Below are 18947 nucleotides of genomic sequence, written 5' to 3'. Positions count from 1 at the left end.
TTTCTCTTGCATATGTTTCAACGTTCTTTGTGTGTTGTTTTATGAATGCAGTGTTGTACGCAGTCTCCCAATCTTGGCTCCATATTTGATGTGTTCCGTAAGATTACAATCTCACATTTTCACAATCCTATATAAGGCACCAGTTTAGTTAGGAATCAAGTTTAATATGCTGAAATTTCAATGATCAATGTTAAAATAAATTTACAAATATAAACTGATTTATTTCTTTTTATTTAAATTGTCTTTTTTCTATACATATCACCGGTTGTCGTATGACTATTAAAAGATTATAATTAATGTTAGTCTGGTTGGGAATTTGGTAAGCTAGACTGGATACCTGGTGAAACAGTTGCTCAGTAATGCAAGGTTAACTTCCCCAGACAGCTCACAGCTTTTAACCCACTTTTATGGTCTTGAATAGCAGCACCGCTTGCAGATCAAATTAATGCAACAACGTTTCAAATGTAACTGTCCTCGTCGCACAACTCTAATTTAATCTCCTCTCCTTGATTTCCTTTTCGACAATCGCAGAGGAACTCCTCCATCAGGCGCGAGTATGAACGATTTTGCAGAAAACTGGAGTCCGGTTTTCGTCCTATCGCAGATGTCGACGCTAAACTTCGACAATATGTGTACAAGACCCAACTTAACTTGTAGAAGAGCGAAGTCCATTCCTGAAAAGAAAAACAATTCCTTGATTAGCAAAGATAAAGTAATGAAAACAATATGAACAGACCGTAAATATCTCGGACACTACCAAGAAAAGGACTTTGTTCTTCGTGCGCATTTGTAGAACGGAAGAGGGGTGATTTAAACATAGGATACTATAAGTTCGTGTGAGCGATAACACCAAAGTGCGACGACTATAGCAGTTACAATGAGAGCTGGAAACAGTTGAAATACTGGTAACAGAAATTTACAACAAGGTAACTTCCATATCGAAAAGCGCGCTGTCACAGGTTTCCAGGACAGAATTAGATCCAGGACGAAAATATTATTGACAGAGGAGCGAGAAGGTTGCAAAATGTGGGCATACAGAACAAGGATAAAGCGGAAAGAAATGAAACTGATTGCACTTAAGGCGGTGCACAGGTGGTCAAAATGAATATAAGAATAAGAATAAGAAAAGATAAAGTAATTGGCAGTTTACACCAATAACAGCAATAATTTTTCCACCAGTTGAAGACCAGCCAAAAACCATATCCATAAACTTAAGATTTTACAGTTAACATTGAAATAATGCTATAATATAAGCTATAGATAGCACTGTACATAAAGAAAGAAAGAAGAGAGATGTGGTTGTTTCGAGGTGCGATAACGACGAGGAAACTGAAAAAAGAAGGAAGGAAGCTAAGAAGGAAGACTGTGGCTTAACATTCCACTGATGGCGAGGTCATTAGAGGCGGAGCAAAACCTCGGATTGGAAAAGGACAGGAAGGAATTCGGATGGTCCCTTTCAATGTACCCATTCTGCTATTTCCTTGAGAAATTTTCGGAAATTGCAGAAAAAAGTCTGGGTGGCCAGATGGGGAGCTGAGCCCCCCTATTCCCGAATACGAGCGAGTCCATTGTACACTATGCAACAAAACTAAAGATTAAGTTTTCGCAATCACATGATTGTCTCTCATTGCAGCGCGTCAGTTTGAAATTTGGCTTTAAGTTGTCTATACGTTTCCTCTGTAATGATGCAGAAGCTTAGCGCCCTGCGGCGTCAACCTCGAGCTCGGTATGGCTTCAAACAGTAAAGTGCCTGCATATGCGGAGAAAAGGTCACAACTCAGAAATTCATGTGAGGTATAAGGTGGGTTAATGATGTCATACTGGCACCAAATTTCACCATGATTCTCCCCAACTCCTCCGTGGACGTGTGTACGCTGGGAAGGTCGTCACACCCCTTCTTACCCAAATTTCACCCCTACTTTCGACGCCTCTGCGATTAAGGTCCGAACCGCTACACCCAACGTTGAAATCACGCGGTTATCTTCTTGGTAGCCGAGGAAAACATTTCAGATACATCGCTCATCGCTGCTGAGAATCGACACGAAAAGGCTTCGAGAGGGGGGGGGGGGGGGGAGGTATGGCATGATGGGTTTCTATGAAACCATGAAACCACCCTTTTCTTGGGGCGTCGATTCCCACACATTTCGTTATCGAAAACGATAGTTTGCAGTGCAATAAGCCAAAGGACGACGTTCTTGATAACTTCCGACACTGCTGCCACCCACTCGCTGTTTAAACCCGACTCTAAGGACATCGTGGGACTGCAACCCTACCGAACGTGATCATACACCTTTGGAGTGTAGTACGACCCCAATTTTTCCTCCTGTACGCAAGGTGGAATCACCGTTCAAAACCGTTCGACGAAACCCGATCGTGATCTGAAGCAGCAAAGAGTGTTTGTGCCTTTTCAGCCCTCCCGTCGCGTGATCACGAGGAGAGTGCAACGTAAATGGCGAATGGTCCCTGTAAGACCTTGCAGTTCGGCAAGACCCTTGCTGCCACCCACGCATCTTTGTTGAGCACTTTACATCTACATTTACATCTACATCCATACTCCACAAGCCACCTGACGGTGTGTGGCGGAGGGTACCTTGAGTACCTCTATCGGTTCTCTCTACTATTCCAGTCTCGTATTGTTCGTGGAAAGAAGTATTGTCGGTATGATTCTGTGGGGGCTCTAATCTCTCCGATTTTATCCTCATGGTCTCTTCGCGAGATATACGTAGGACAGAGCAATATACTGCTTGACTCCTCGGTGAAGGTATGTTCTCGAAACTTCAACAAAAAGCCCTTACCTAGCTACTGAGCCTCTCTCCTGCAGAGTCTTCCACTGGAGTCTATCATCCCCGTAACGCTTTCGCGATTACTAAATGATACTGTAACGAAGCGCGCTGCTCTCCGTTGGATCTTCTCTATCTCTTCTATCAACCACAAGTGTACTGTAACATACTTCCTTTGTTTTCGGATTGCATTTCCTTAGGATTCTTCCAATGAATCTCAGTCTGGCATCTGCTTTACCGACGATCAACTTTTATATGATCATTCCATTTTAAATCACTCCTAATGCGTACGCCTAGATAATTTATGGAATTAACTGCTTCCAGTTGCTGACCTGTTATTTTGTAGCTAAATGATAAGGCATCTTTCTTTCTATGTATTCGCAGCACATTACACTTGTCTACATTGAGATTCAATTGCCATTCCCTGCAGAATGCGTCAATTAGCAACAGATCATCCTGCATTTCAGTACAATTTTCCATTGTTACAACCTCTCGATACACCACAGCATCATCCGAAAAAGCCTCAGTGAACTTCCGATGCTATCCAGAAGGTCATTTATTTATATTGTGAATAGCAACGGTCCTACGATTCTCCCCTGCGGCACACCTGAATTCACTCTTACTTCGGAAGACTTTTCTCCATTGACAATGACATGCTGCGTTCTGTTATCTAGGAACTCTTCAATCCAATCACACAATTGGTCTGATAGTCCATGTGCTCTTACTTTTTTCATTAAACGACTGTGGGGAACTGTATCGAACGCCTTGCGGAAGTCAAGAAACACGGCATCAACCTGGGAACCCATGTCTACGGCCCTCTGAGTCTCGTGGACGAATAGCGCGAGCTGGGTTTCACACGATCGTCTTTTTCGAAACCCATGCTGATTCCTACAGAGTAGATTTCTAGTTTCCAGAAAAGTCATTATACTCGAAAAATGAACCTGTCAGAAACTTCGACAACCATTCAGCCTTGCGGCTGTTTTAGCGCCTGAAGGCAGGCAAACCGCACCTAATGGGTGTTGAAGGGGTTAACTAACCCTCAGGCGTTACAGGAATCGTGAGGCTGACAGGTGCTCAACAACGATGCGTGGGTGGTACTGAAGGTGTTGCCGACTTGGTGTTGTTTGTGGGACCCTTTGCCGTCTTATTGACGCACATGTTAGTGTTGCACCTCCGCCTTCCCCCTCCCCTTGATCACGCCACAGGAGGGACCGAAACAGGAGGGCTGAAAAAGCACAGAGATTCTCCTGCTGCACTACGAACTGTTGTTCTCAGCCAGGATATGTGTAGAGCTCAACGCCCCAAGGAGTCGTTTCGTTGAGGCTCTTTATGCCACACCCTGAGGGCTTTTGGTGTCAATTCTGAGCGGTGATACGTCTGGCATACTTTCCTCGGCCAACCATAAGAAATCAGCGTGATTGCAACGCTTCTATCGCGCAGGAGGTCCACGATGCCGTTGGGCAGAATTATGGTGAAATTTGGTGCCAATGTGGCATCATTAACCCACTTTACACCTGAGCTCTTGCCTTGTTTTTCGCAAGTATCGAAACCTTTCTTTGAAGAGTCGTCGAACCCCAGTGCGACGTCGCAGCGCGCCACGCTTTTGCATCTTGCAGACGAATATTTTACGCACATTTGAACCAAATTTAAAACATGCTTTTAAATGGGACACAGTTACGTAGTTTCGTAAAAGTGGTCCTTTAATTCTGTTGCGCAGTGTAGTTGGATTACACTCCACTACTTTGATTTACTTCTGTTGATAATCATCTTATAACTTCTTTACAAGAGACTATCCATTCAGTTCGATCGCCTCCGTAGGTGAGTGGACAGCGCGGTCGATAGCCATGAGAGGGACCTGGGTTCGATTCAACTACTACCAAAGATTTTTCTTTGGTGGTAGGAGTGGTATGGGGTGCACTGCGCCTCGTGAAATCAACTGAGGAGCTGCTTGACCGAATAGTAGAGGTTCCAAGGTAAAGAAACCCAACAACGACCGGGTGAGCTGTGTGCTGACCTTTCCATACCGCATCCGTGGACGCCATCGACAGAGGAATGCGGGATTTTACCTTACCTTCTTCATCCATTCCGTGCAACTAATCTTTTAACTCCCTTGCTATCTCAGACAGAATTATGTCCTCGATTAATCTTATAGCTTCTATTTGTTCTCTGCGAACTTTAATTCCTTACCAAATTTCTGTTTGTTTTTCAATTATTCTCAGTACCAAAATAATTTCGCTAATCTTTCAACGCCAGATCACTCAGTAATCCAGACTTTTTCCACTAAAACTAGATAAAAGCCTGCTCCCTTCTTTTATAACTATGTGTTAGTAATCTGGTGTAATACATACAAAATCAAGGGACCCGTGCGAAACTTCCGCATTTTGATAATTTTAAATAATGATAATATTTGGAATAAGTGTAGTCGTTGGGAGAGGGGTAATTATGGGAATGAAGAGAAACCATCTTCAAAAATGAGCCAAACGACGAGAAATTATATTCATAAATTTATGATACATTGTTGTATATACATCCCCATGCGTCAAAAATGTGTTTTGCATTCGAAATGTTTGTCCCGGTTTGTTCGATGGGCAGGAGTCAGGCACTGTCAGTAGGTCGGCATAACCTATAATGTAATTCGACAAACATTTTCAGTTACAGTAAGCACTTTAGGCCGTAGTAACAATAGGCAAAGCACAATTCAAGGCGACAATGACAAATGTGTTTCTCGTTTCGGAAAACCTGTACGACGGGCAGAGATAATGGACTACAGCAGTCACAGTTAATATGTATGGCAATGCTGTATAGAAATTATTCAATTAATAAATTCTGTAAACAAAATGAAATGGCATTTGTAATAAGAAAATATTAAAAGGCAGTCTCTTATTCGTGATAAGTAAGCTAGCTTCATAAAATGTAAGTATGAAGCTGGGCATCCATGATGCCCTTTTGGTTGTGATGGTTAAAAGTCACTTTTATGTTGAAATTTTCCACAAATAGTAAGTTTTAGCGCATAATCAGTGTCAGAAGCTAGTTAAAAAAACGTTTCTAATGATACCGCATTAAGTCCTGTACGATTAGTATGTGTTCAGAAAAAGTTATGTTGACTTGAGAAATACTACATGCTGATAGAAAATAGCCGCAGCACCAAAAAATAATTAACATAGAGTAATGAAATTTTAAAATGATTCAGATGGTTCTGAGCACTATGGGACTTAACAGCTGTGGTTATCAGTCCCCTAGAACTTAGAACTACTTAAACCTAACTAACCTAAGGACATCACACACATCCATGCCCGAGGCAGGATTCGAACCTGCGGTCGTAGCGGTCGCGCGGTTCCGGACTGAAGCGCCTAGAACCGCTCGGCCACAAAGGCCGGCAATGAAATTTCGGGAGTAAATTTCTCTAGGTAACATATGAAAGTGATTGAATTGCAAGATCACAGGTTACTGCGAACACGAGAATCGCCATTGCAGAGGTGAAGTGGTGGTACATTAACAATCAGTATGAACCTACGGAATGGTCAATGCAAGGACGCAGACATGCTTGCGCTGTGTTGTACAGGTGCCGGATTGCAGTTTGTAAGATGGTGTTCAATGCCTGTTGCACTTGGCCAATCAATACAGGTACGGTTAATGTTTTTTGTGGACGACGGTAGAATCGTCGTCCGAGGATGTACCATGTGCTCGACTGGAGTCAGATCTAGTGCTCTAGCAGGCCAAGGCAACATATCGGCACTCTGTAGAGCCTGTTGGGTGACAAAAGCTGCATGCAGGCGAGCGTTATCCTGTTGGAAAACAACCCCTGGAATGGTGTTTATGAATGGCAGCACTAGACATCGAGTCACCAGACTGACGCACAAATTTGTAGTCAGGGTGCGTGGGATAACCATGAGAGTGCTCCTGCTGTCATACGCAACCGCACCCGAGACTTTAACCCCAGGTGTAGGTCCAGTGTGTCTAGCACGCAGACAGGTTGTTTGCAGGCCCTCAAGTGGCCTCTTTCTAACCAACACACGGCCATCACTAACATCGAGGCAGAACCAGCTTTCGTCAGAAACCACAACAGACCTCCACCCGGCCCTCCAATGAACTCTCGCTTGATACCACTGAAGCCGCAAATGGCGGTGGTTTTGAATGAGTACAATGCACGCTACAGAGCGTCTGGCTCGGAAATATCCTTGTAGTCACCGGTTTTTTGACACTTCGTTGTGTCACTGTGGTGCCAATTGCTGCTCAGATTGCTGTTGCAGATGCTATACGGTGTGCCACAGCCGTGCGCTGAACACGACAGTCTTAAAAAAAATATGGTTCAAATGGTTCTGAGCACTATGGGACTTAACAGCTGTGGTTATCAGTCCCCTAGAACTCAGAACTACTTAAACCTAAGGACATCACACACATCCATGCTCGAGGCAGGATTCGAACCTGCGACCGTAGCGGTCACGTGGTTCCAGACTGTAGCGCCTAGAACCGCTATGGTCTTCCCTCTCGGTAGTTTCACTTTGGCTACCCGGAGCCCGGTCTTTTCCGATCATACGTTCTCGTGGCCTCAGGTGGCAGCTACCATGTACATTAGCTACATTCCAGCCAAACCCTTCTACAGTACTGCGAAAGGAACATCCAGCTTCTCGTAGCGCTGTTACACGACCTCAAACTGAGTGAAGTGCTGATCATGACGTCTTTGACGCCTTAAAGGCATTCTTGACTATCATCATCTCACCACGTCCAATCTCAAAGGTAACTAAGCTCACGGCAGTTACAGCGTGTATTTAAAGCAAACCTGATTTCCATCTTCATAATGGAGCTACTACCGCCGCTCTTATGCAACTGGCGCGAGATCTGAGCAGACGCCATCTTTCAGATGCAGAAACACGCCTGCCAACTTTCGTTCATGTCGCACAATTCCTTCTTAGAGTTGTGACTTTTCTCTGTCAGTGTACATGATGATTTCATTTCATACCTCTCTCTCTCTCAATTGCCCAACACTATGCACAAATATCACTGAATAGGATGACCATTTATGGAAATGCTTGTAAAGTTGTAATATCTACGTTTATGATTATTACTCGCACAATGTCTATTTTGGCAACAGTGGAAGATTTATTTAAAAATGTAGGCTAAGTACCACGAAAGAAAGCGCTTATTGTGTCGTGTTTTCGGTATGGTTGACAAAACAGGTAAGAACGAAATCTACACGTGACACAGGATGCAGACAACTATGAAAAGTCACGAGATGTCGTGTAAAGACAAAATGAGAGCTCGGCTGCAAACCTATAAACTCGTAGCTAATTTTTTTTTTTCATAGACAACGTGAAGGATCAATAATTCGAAAGTATGTGTGGAACGAATTTTGATGAATTTCGTACAACTGAAACTCACCATACAGAAAAAGTAGTGTGCTCTTTTCCTACTTGGCCGTGATGGTCTAGTGACAGGAGCGCTAGACTCTGGTTCTGGGTTCAACGCTAGGAAGGAATGACTAATTTCCCTCGTCCCACTCCCTCCCGGACGGCCCCAGCTCCAACCAACATAACGTAGTTCCTTGCAGGTCCTCTAAACACCAAAACCCCGTGGGGTAAAGTCGTTTCACTACACAATGGGTGCCGCAATAGACTACTAGAGACCAAAGGTCTTTATGGCAGTCAGTCTAAGCGTCAACTAATATCGTCATACAAAACATGTTAGAAAACACGTTCTTAGCGATGAGACACCCCATAACACTCATAAACTAACATTAATTACAACAAGTGACATTCCAAAAGTTCTGAGAAAACGGTTTATTTTACATATATCGTATAGTAATCCTTAGTCAAAATTAAATACTTGAGACAATATATGGAGTTACAAAGCTGTACAGCAATTGGAAAAACTGTTTCGCTCTCGAAAAGGTATTCCATCCACGTGCTGAACGTCGCTCAACGGCGAGTGGCTCTGGAAACTGGATATTGGACGAACCAGTAAAAAAACGCGATTAACGGCAACAAGCACTCTACGGAAATCTCAACATTAACAGCGAATCACCAGTAATATCATTGTTCTCGTAACACATCAACAGCTACGTGTACACAAATTTGAAATTTAAATGACATGACTAACGTCGTCGTTCTGGACCTGGATTCAAACCCAGCACCTATAGCTATTGCTAACTAAGCTAAGCTTTGTTTGTGCCTTATTGAGACCTGATCACTAGGCATAAAGAGACGTGAAGTATAGACGTTTGCACCAGTATCAGTTATCAATTCAGATCCTGAAAATAAATGACGAAAATGTCTGTACTGAACTGGGAATCCTGTCATAACAGTTATCTTCCTGGGAACTACACCCAACGACGTTTAATATGGTGTCATTCACAAGGAACAAGGTATGCTGATGTTTAAAATTGAAATACCATCATGTAAAGCTTGTGACAGGGATGCGAACCCAGCACCTAATCGGATTGTTAACGAAGTACGTAAAATCGGAAGTTAAATATCAAATGTTTTCACCAATAGCGAGATGTTGGAACCTTAAATGACGATAGAATTGTTTTTGCCTGACTGGGATTCGAACCCAGTTTCTAGCGCCGTCGTTTTCTAGCCAGGAACAGACGATAAACAGCTATTGTTGGTTCACCAGTAGCGAGATGTGCGCATGTTTAGCTAGACATCAGGCGACGAAAAGTTCTGTGCTGTATGGAATTCAAACACCGCACACGTGGTCATGAAGACAGTTTAACTATCAAACTCTTTTCCAATAATAGTTAGGAGTGGCATGTTTGTACTTTCAATGATGTGATAGAAAATACTCTGCTGACTAGATGTTGAATCCACAACACATCGTCATTGGTGATCACAATGAACACAACGTCAAACCCAAATCCGTTTTCGCCAGTTCGATGGAGGGGAATGTTTGAACTTGTAAAGATGTAAGGAAACGTTTGATCTTGTAATGTTGTGATAAAGAGCTCACCATGTGGCTGTGAGTTGAAACGAACACGTTACAGCTGACAGCGCACGAAGAGACGTTGAATATGCAACTATTTTTCACTAGTAGTTCGGAGTGCACAGGCTAGGGCTTGAAACTAAAAAATGAATATTTTGAGCTGATCAGGATTCGGAACCAGGTAAGTGCCTTTCGAGGAGGCCTAGAAGAGTTTGCAATCTTGGGGAACACAGTGAAATCGAATTCGTATCCCAGTCCAGCACCACAATTTTCAACGTCTCAGTTTCAAATAAAGTAAGAGCCTTGTGAACTTACATGGCCATTGGTTCATTAAATGAAATACGTTTTCTAGTTTGTGACGGCTTGCTGGTGACAGAGTCTCTGCCTTCCGGGGTTTCTCCATCTGTCACAGCTCAAACGAATGCCGCTCTGCCCCAGTCGGCAACGAAGGGATGTTATCTTTACTGCGGATATTGAACTACGGAGCTTACTGGCGTTCTGCACTTGGCGTTATTAGGGGCGAAGGAGAGTTACTTGTATGTGTTAAAAATCTACGCCTGACGTGAGATGTGAACCTACACGTTTTAAGCATCAATAGAAGATTAATCCACCAGACCACAGAACCCCCTGCCAAGCACATAATTGTGAATTGCAGAGCATTTATTTAGATCTAGATGCAGATGTCAAGGGACGGGTAACAGGAAGGAGGGCGGTATCTGGGAATGGACAGAAGTTCAAAAGTGCAAAATATAAGCGTGAAATGCTTGCAAAGTATTGCTTACTTAGATGTGTGCAACAGTTCGTTTTATCTTAGGATCGAGAGATAAGGAAGGACTGTTTTCAGAACGAAGAATGGGTTATAGGGAAGGGGAGATCAAAGAATACGATTTCATAGGTGTTGAGAGGAATGATAGAGAGTAAAGACAGCACCATTTAAAAGAGAAAATGTAGCGTCAGTGGAAACCGCTAGATTTGTTTATAAAGTTTTGGGGCAATGGAATAGAAGGGCACTTGCGGCGATAGTGCCAGAGAGAGAGAGAGAGAGAGAGAGAGAGAGAGAGAGTGAGAGAGAATGGAGGAGATATTAACAACGTTAAACATAATGTGAATGTATCTTTTCTGTTGCCACGCGATGTTCCATTAGCTCCCAATGAGGAAAAATAACGAAAAAGGAGACATAACAAAACATTTTAAGGACTCTAATATTTTATCCAGAATCCTTCATTATTTTGTACTTCTATCATGCGTCTTGGCATAGAATGTATAAGCCGTCGGACGTATCAGCATGAAGAAGCAACTTCCTCCCAGGCTTCCAGAAGGCAGTCTCAAAGAGCGTCCGCAGTAGTTGGTTGGTTTCGTGGCCAGTTCTCTGTTAATGTTCTGGCGACCTCAGCCCACATGTTTTCCATGGGGTTCATATCAGCCGCCCGTGGCAGCCAGTCCATGGCGTTGACGCCAATCGTGGAGAGCCGCTGCTGAACAAATGCAGACTTGTGAATGGGAGAATGGTCCTCTTGCAATGTGACGTCCGCTTCTGCGTACAGCATTCGCACTGACGGAAGCATCACATTTTCCAATATGTGGGCATACTGCGCGCTGTCCAGAGTTCCTTCTATCCTGTGAAGAATTCCCGCCCCTCTCGCAGAAATTCAACCCCAGCAGGTAACAGACAGCCGGCCACTACTTCTCGTCGTGGTTACATATTCGCGTCGATGGTGAGTCCATTGCGGCCTTAAACGATTCGTGGACCGTCGTTACTGATGGAAAACACCTTCTCATCAGTGAAAATGACGTTGTCCCACGACGCCCTCAGATGGAGCTCCGCAAATGCTAGCCGGTATAAAACGTTGTCTTCGCTGAGCTCTTGTTTCATGGCGGATCGTCGTGGATGCATTCCAGCGTCCCTCAGCCTTCGGCGAATCGTTTCACTGGAGCCGGGGAAGTTGGTCTCCCGCCGCAACTGCTTCGCATTCAGAAAGGGATTTTCTCTGCTCCTAGACACTAGGTCCCTGTCTTCCTGCCGTAAGCTCACTCTCTTCCTGCCTGAGCCAGGAGCCCTGTTGGTGGTGCCTCTTTCAAGGCAGATCATCCACAATCTCGTTGCAGTGGTGTGTCGTACGCCATATCGGCTGCCAGCTTCTCTGATGGTACATCCTCCTTCTTCAATGAGAGCGACGGCTCTATCTCGAATAGACCTCTCCCAGTGAGCCATTACGGCAGACAGCCTGGTGTGTATTTCTGCTTGCCGCTCTTATACTGAAGCCAGGAGAGGAGGTAAACATATTTACGTCAAACGGAGCGGCAGAGGCAGAGCCATGCGGTGCAGCCGTGCTGGCTCGTCCCGGGCTGTTGGCCCACCAACGCCACCGCCAGCCGCTCACTTGCGTCTCGCCTCGGCCAGCCTGGCTGGCCCGTAGCTCGTGAGCCGCGGCTAGTACAGACCCGGGCCACACAGCCACGATCACCCCGTGAAGGATCAAAAGTTACACCTAACCTACCCAAGTCTGTAGTATAAACTAACGCAGCTACAGCTATTATGCTATAACGTGTGCAGGCACACCTACAGTTGTCGATTCATTCAAATATTTGATGAACAATACGTTCAAAAATACATTCATTTTAAACATAAATACCACAAAATATTTCACCTAGCATGACGCAGGAAACTATTCTTTCTTGTAAGCGCTCTCCATTAGATGTAGCCTTAAGGAAATCACGACAACTAAGCGGAATGTAAAAGTAAACAGGTTTGGCGGCAGCAACTCCAAATAATAAAATGGTTCAAATGGCTCTGAGCACTATGGGACTTAACTGCTGAGGTCATCAGTCCCCTAGAACTTAGAACTACTTAAACCTAACTAACCTAAGGCCATCACACACACATCCATGCCCGAGGCAGGTTTCAAACCTGCGACCGCAGCGGTCGCGCGGTTCCAGACTGTAGCGCCTAGAACCGCTCGGCCATCCAAATAATAGTATATACGTAGTATATAATACACGTTTTGTACTCAGTCTCTCTGAAACAATACGTGCTGCACGACGGAAATTACTTTTTGCTGAGGCACTTCATTTACATCTCAATGATACACGACTACTAGAGAACATTGCTCTTTATGGCAGTCAAACTACTTGTAAATAAACACCATGATATCGCAGATATTAGGCAACACGTTACTAGGGATGCGAAAGGCCGTAAGGTTTGCAACTAAACGTGCTACTCCTAGCTACTACTGAATAAGAATTTGATTATTAACGTGTCTTCATAACCATGTGTGCGGCGTTCGACTCTCAGTCAGTATAGACGTTTTCGTCGCCTTATTTTTAGTTATACGTGCGCACGTCTCGCTAATGGTGGACCAACATTGGACATTTCTCGTCTGTTCCTGGTTAGAAAACGACGGTGGTAGGCGCCGGGTTCGAATCCCGGTCAGGCAATACGACTTCCGTCGTCATTTAAGGTTCGAACCTCACTACTGGTGACAAACTGTGATATGTACATTCTTATTTTACGTACTTATTCAACAATACGATTAGGTGCCGGGTTCGCATCCTTGTCACCAGCATTACATGATGGCATATCAATTTTAAACATGTGCATCCTTTGTTCCTTGACAATGCAACAATATACAACGTCTTTAGAGGTTAATTACCAAGAAAGTAATTGTCATATTAGGGTTCCTGATTTCATACAAACATTATCGTCATTTACGTTCAAGTTGAGAACTGATAACTGATACTGGTGCAAACGTCAATATTTGACGTCTCCATCTGCCTAGTGATCGAGTATCGATAAGGCACAAAGCTTTACTTGGTTAACAATGGCTTTTCGTTCTGGGTTTGCATCCGGATCCAGAACGAAGACGTTGGTCATGCCATTTAAAGTACAACTTTGTGTACAAGTAACCGTTGATGAGTAATGTGAACAATGATATTACTTGTGATTCGCTGTTAATGTTGGGATTTCCGCAGAGTGCTTGCCGCCGTTAATCACGTTTTCTTTTAACTGCTTAGTATTACATAAAGTTGATGCGAAACCACTCCCCGTTGAACATTGAACGACGTCCAGTATGTGTTGGGTAAGCCTTTTAGACAGAAAAGAACTTGTTTTCAATTGCCATACAACTTTATAAATCCATATACTGTCTCAAATATTTAATTGTGCCTAAGGATTACTGAACGATTTATGTGACAAAATTAGTTTCCCATAACGGTTGAAATGTCACTTATTGTAATTAAGTTTAGTTTACAAACGTTAAGGACCGTCTGGTCTCTTCTGTACTATTGTGGTGTTACTTTACATCTGGACGGACTGTCATAAAGACCGGTTCTCTCTAGTAGCCTCTAGCAGTACCCATTGTGTGTATCTTACAACGACTGTGGAGGGTTGCGACGATGTGCAACACAGATATGCTATGGTGGTTGCATACATTCAGGTACAGCCTACACGTTGGAATTCAGGCATGAGCAACTTTTTTTGCTGTCGAGTGTACATCTACATAGATACTCCTTAAGCCACTGTACGGTGCGCGGCGTAGGGTACTTTATACCACTACTTGTCGTTTCCCTTCCTGTTCTACTCGCAGATAGAGCGAGGGAAAAACGACTGTCTGTACACCTCCATATGAGCCCTAATTTCTCCTATCTTATCTTCGTGGTCCTTACGCGCGATGTATGTTGGCGGCAGCAGAATCGTTCGGCAGTCAGCTTCAGATGCCGGCCCTCTAAATTTTCTCAATAGTGTTTCTAGAAAAGAACGTCGCCTTCCCTCCAGGGATTCCTATTTGAGTTCCCAAAGAATCACCACCATAACACTTACGTGTCATTCGAACCTACCGGTAACAAATGTAGCCGCCCGCCTCTGAATTCTGCGATGCCTTACTTGAATCCGACTTGGTACGGATCCCAAACACTCCAGTAGTACTCAAGAATAGGTCGCACCAGCGTCCCATATGCGGCCTGCTTTACAAATGAACCACTCTTTCCCAAAATTCTCCCAATAAACCGAAGTCGACCATTTGCCTTCCCTACCACAGTTTTCACATGCTCGTTCCACCTCATATCGCTTTGCTACGTTACGCTCAGACATTTACACGACTTGACTGTGTCAAGCAGGACACTAATAATATTGTATCAGAACATTACAGGTTTGTTCTTCCAACTCATCCGCATCAACTTACCTTTTACCACATTCAGGGCTAGCTGTCATTCATCACAACAACTGGAAATTTTGTCTAGTCGCCTTATATGTTCCTACAGTCAGTCAACTTCGACACCTTACCGTAGACCACGGTGTCATCAGCAACCAACCTCAGGTTGCTGCCCACCCTGTCCGCCAAATCATTTATGTATGTTCTCTAAGCAACGGTTCCTAACCGATAGAAATATGTTTCATCTGCAACTACATAAATACTCAGCTAGCCACCAAGCGGTGAGTGGCGGAGGGCACAGTTCGAGCCAATGTCGTATTTCCATCCCCCCCCCCCCCCCTCCGCTGTTCCACTCGTGGATCGCGAGAGGGAAAAACGACTGTCTGAACGTCTCAGTACGAGCCCTAATTTCCCTTATCTTTGAATGGTGATCATCGCGCGATTTGAAAGTTGGTGGTAAAAATATATGCCCTACATCCTCGGCGAAAATCGGATTTCGGAATTTAGTGAGCAGCCCCTTCAGTTTAGTGCGCCGTCTATCTGCAGGTGTGTCCCACTTCAAACTTTCTATGAGATTTGTACCGCTCTCGCGATGGCTAAATGTGTACCAGTCACGAATCTTGCCGCTCTTCGTTGGACCTTCTCAATCTCTTGAGTCAGACCCAACTGGTAAGGGTCCCATACAGACGAACAATACTCTAAGACCGGACGAACTAAAGTATTGTAAGCAATTTCCTTTGTTGAGGGACTGCATCGCTTCGTGATTCTACCAATAAACCGCAATCTAGAGTTCGCCTGGCCCGTTACTTCTGTAATCTGATCATTCCATTTGAGATCATTTCGAATAGTCAGGCCCAGATACTTGACGGATGTTACCGCTTCCAAAGACTGGGCATTTATTTTGTACTTGTACGTTAATGTGAATTTTCGCCATGTTATACGCAGTAGGTTACACTTACTAATATTGAGAGATAACTGCCAGTCATTTCACCACGAATTTATTTTCTGCAAATCCTCATTGATTTGTTCACAACTTTCGTGTATACTACTTTCCTGTAGACTACAGCATCATCGGCAAACAGTCTAATGCCGCTGTCAATACCATCAACCAGATCGTTCATGTAAATCGTAAAAAGCAGCGGACCTATTACGCTGCCCCGGGGCACACCTGAAGTTACGCTTGTTTCTGTTGAAGTCACCCCATTCATGACGACATACTGCTCCCTGTCTGTTACAAAACTTTCTATCCAACCGCATATGTCATCGGATAGGACGTAAACGCGCGCTTTTTGGAGCAAGTGACAGTGCGGAACTGAGTCGAACGCCTTTCGAAAGTCGAGAAATATGGCATCAATCTGGGAGCCGGTATCTAGAGCCTGTTCTATATTGTGCACAAAGAGGGCCAGCTGTGCCTCGCATGGGCGCTGTTTCCTATAACCGTGGTGGTTTCTGCATATGAGCTTCTCAGAGTCTGGAAAGGTCATTATGCCTGAACACAAAATATGTTCCATGATTTCACGGTCATGAAGCCATCCAGGAGCCGCAGTGTGAACGTCTTCATCATTGAGAATTCTTTTTCCCAGCAGATGTTGCTTGCCGAAAAGATGGAAATCGCGTGGTGCAAGATCTGAGCATCCAGATCGGCACCACCCACGTCTGTGCGGCCTTGGTCAAATGGTTAGCACCGTGGCTACACGAGACATTGCGTTTGGCTCACATACCTTTAGAATTTCACATTGAATCTGTGTGCAGTTTAGATGTTTTGACCACAAGAATCGTATTGCAACGTGTGCTTCAACTTTGGAGTGCCTTTCCAGTTGCTGTTCCAGTACAATCGCACACTGTGCTTCATCTGTTATCCGTGCCATAGCAGATCTGTGTCTGCAGGGAACTCGCGCCGGCCGAAGTGGCCGTGCGGTTAAAGGCGCTGCAGTCTGGAACCACAAGACCGCTACGGTCGCAGGTTCGAATCCTGCCTCGGACATGGATGTTTGTGATGTCCTTAGGTTAGTTAGGTTTAACTAGTTCTAAGTTCTAGGGGACTAATGACCTCAGCAGTTGAGTACCATAGTGCTCAGAGCCATTTGAAAGGGAACTCGCAGCATGTACACCCTTGTAACATTGCGCCACTCGTGTCGGGTAATGGTCTTACGGCCGGGTGCACCAACCACGATCAAAATTTAACCGCGGTGTAGTCGGCGTTCAGCCCCATTCAACGCAAAATTTTCGTGCACCCACCTCCATCAAAGTTAAACAAGAGAATTGACCGCGTTTAAATTTGACGGTGGCTCCTGAGTGGCACTCTCGAGACGACTAGGGTTTTATAAGAGTACGGTGTTAAGATGGCGGAGTGCTGCGATTTACAGAGACAGACTCAAGGCATCGTATACAATACCTTTCAATTGAGATGAACCCAGAAAGTTTATTAGTTTATGAATGAAACAAACCAGGAGTAGAATTAAATTGTTCATTCACATGTGATCATACTGCCTGTTTTTCTGTAACAAGCGGCCCACACGACACTCGGATCTTTGTAATTTTTTTATATTTATGGCACGAGAAGATCAAAACTCGAACTAACGCCTCGCAAAAGCATTTCGATGCAACTCTCAAAAACTATCGACTAACATTGACTTCTACACTTTTTTTCCTCTATTTTCACCACAACCAATGCAGCTGGGTGATACGCTTGCGCGTTGCGTGGAGGACGAGGTGTGGCGGGGCGGTTTGTCACTCTATCACTCTATGATCGCTTGCAGTGAGTGAAGCAAGCTGCAAAATTAATGTTCACCTACCTCAGTATAGCGTTCGTTCACCATCCGTTGCTCTGCATTCGTAGGTACTTATACAGGCGATGTTAAAAGCAGCATAGTTCGCGTAACTCAGGTAACAAAATAAACCTGCAAATCCCTAGTAATAACGGGCATAAGAGGATGCTTCCTTCCTTCATTGAAAATATTCGCTTATCGATACTAATGTTTTTTATTGTCTTTTAGCTATGGTGTCAACAAGCCCACATTTTCGTCGATACCATATCCGCTACTAGTTCATGCAGCTTATGTCACACGCAAGACAGCCAGAAATGTGCTAAGTCCAACCCGAAATATTACGAGAGCAATACAGTCAATACTCTGCTACGAAATGAGTTTCACACTCGGTCCTATTCAGTGGATTCTTCAAATGAAGATGCTCGCCAAAAATGTTCTGTAAATGCATACTGAACACGCCACGCAGAATTCTTTAAAAAGGCCGATAGTTTCACACGCGCTTTTCTCAACAAACACTCCAAAATCTCCCAAACTTCACAGAACTGTCTATAACTGCATCTGCTTGCACGGCAATACAAACCGAAGGCAATATAACAGCCTTTTCTTCATTTTACAAATAATTTTTTCGGACACGTCTAACGTGACCTTCTCGTCCGGCAGCTAGTCCACGACTGCCTGAATGCCGTTGCTTTCGGGGCATATAACTCATCCCAATGCGCGGGAAAGACTTCACTCTCATTGGTTGATCAAAACGAACAGCCAATCAGATTAATCTTTCATGATCATATTCGCGCTCAATCTGCTTTACTCCAATCAACCTTCGCAGATGCATCTACGTCATTTCATGCTGCAAGTATTAACAAAACGTTCCACCCAACCAAACGAAACGAAAACTAAGAGAAAACTATGCTTGAAATATACTTTAAAACTAATTATCCTCTTACTACTTTTCTGGCTGCATTATTACAAAAGCAAACGCTCATAGACATACGTCATCCGCCAGTTAGGGGGATTCACAGTTTTTCATGACATCCTGAAGACGTAACACTTGCTAGTTACGTAAGGTCTAATACAATATAGAATTGAAATTTGACGTATGTCCCACATACACACTCACATTCACTCTCATTTACTCTCCCCCTAACACAAAATACAAATATTAACTATTAAACTGTTATTTCCATTACGAATGAAAAATTATCGAAAGTTCAGAACTGAAATTCTTTATAAAATAAATCTGCACACTAAGAGTGATATTACTGTTTTCAAATAACTACTATCTGAATTTATTTTCTTAAGTGTTGGTTAAGTACTTTTTAATAGGTTTTTTA

The 18947-nt window shown here is 43.9% G+C and overlaps 1 protein-coding gene across 2 annotated transcripts in view; it reads right to left on the bottom strand.

Moving 5' to 3' along the window:
* Window positions 1–248: 248 nt before the first annotated feature.
* LOC126483931 (cytochrome P450 6k1-like) overlaps window positions 249–18947 on the bottom strand; it is a 77855-nt gene continuing 59156 nt past the window's right edge. For both annotated transcript variants that reach the window (XM_050107208.1, XM_050107209.1), the window contains one exon: window positions 249–674. In XM_050107208.1, coding sequence (XP_049963165.1) covers window positions 493–674 — 182 coding nt within the window. In that variant the 3' untranslated portion in view covers window positions 249–492. The remainder of the gene's footprint in view (window positions 675–18947) is intronic.

Source organism: Schistocerca serialis, chromosome 6 (assembly GCF_023864345.2).
Source record: "Schistocerca serialis cubense isolate TAMUIC-IGC-003099 chromosome 6, iqSchSeri2.2, whole genome shotgun sequence".
Lineage (NCBI taxonomy): Eukaryota > Metazoa > Arthropoda > Insecta > Orthoptera > Acrididae > Schistocerca > Schistocerca serialis.
This window is presented reverse-complemented; position numbering and strand designations above follow the sequence as displayed.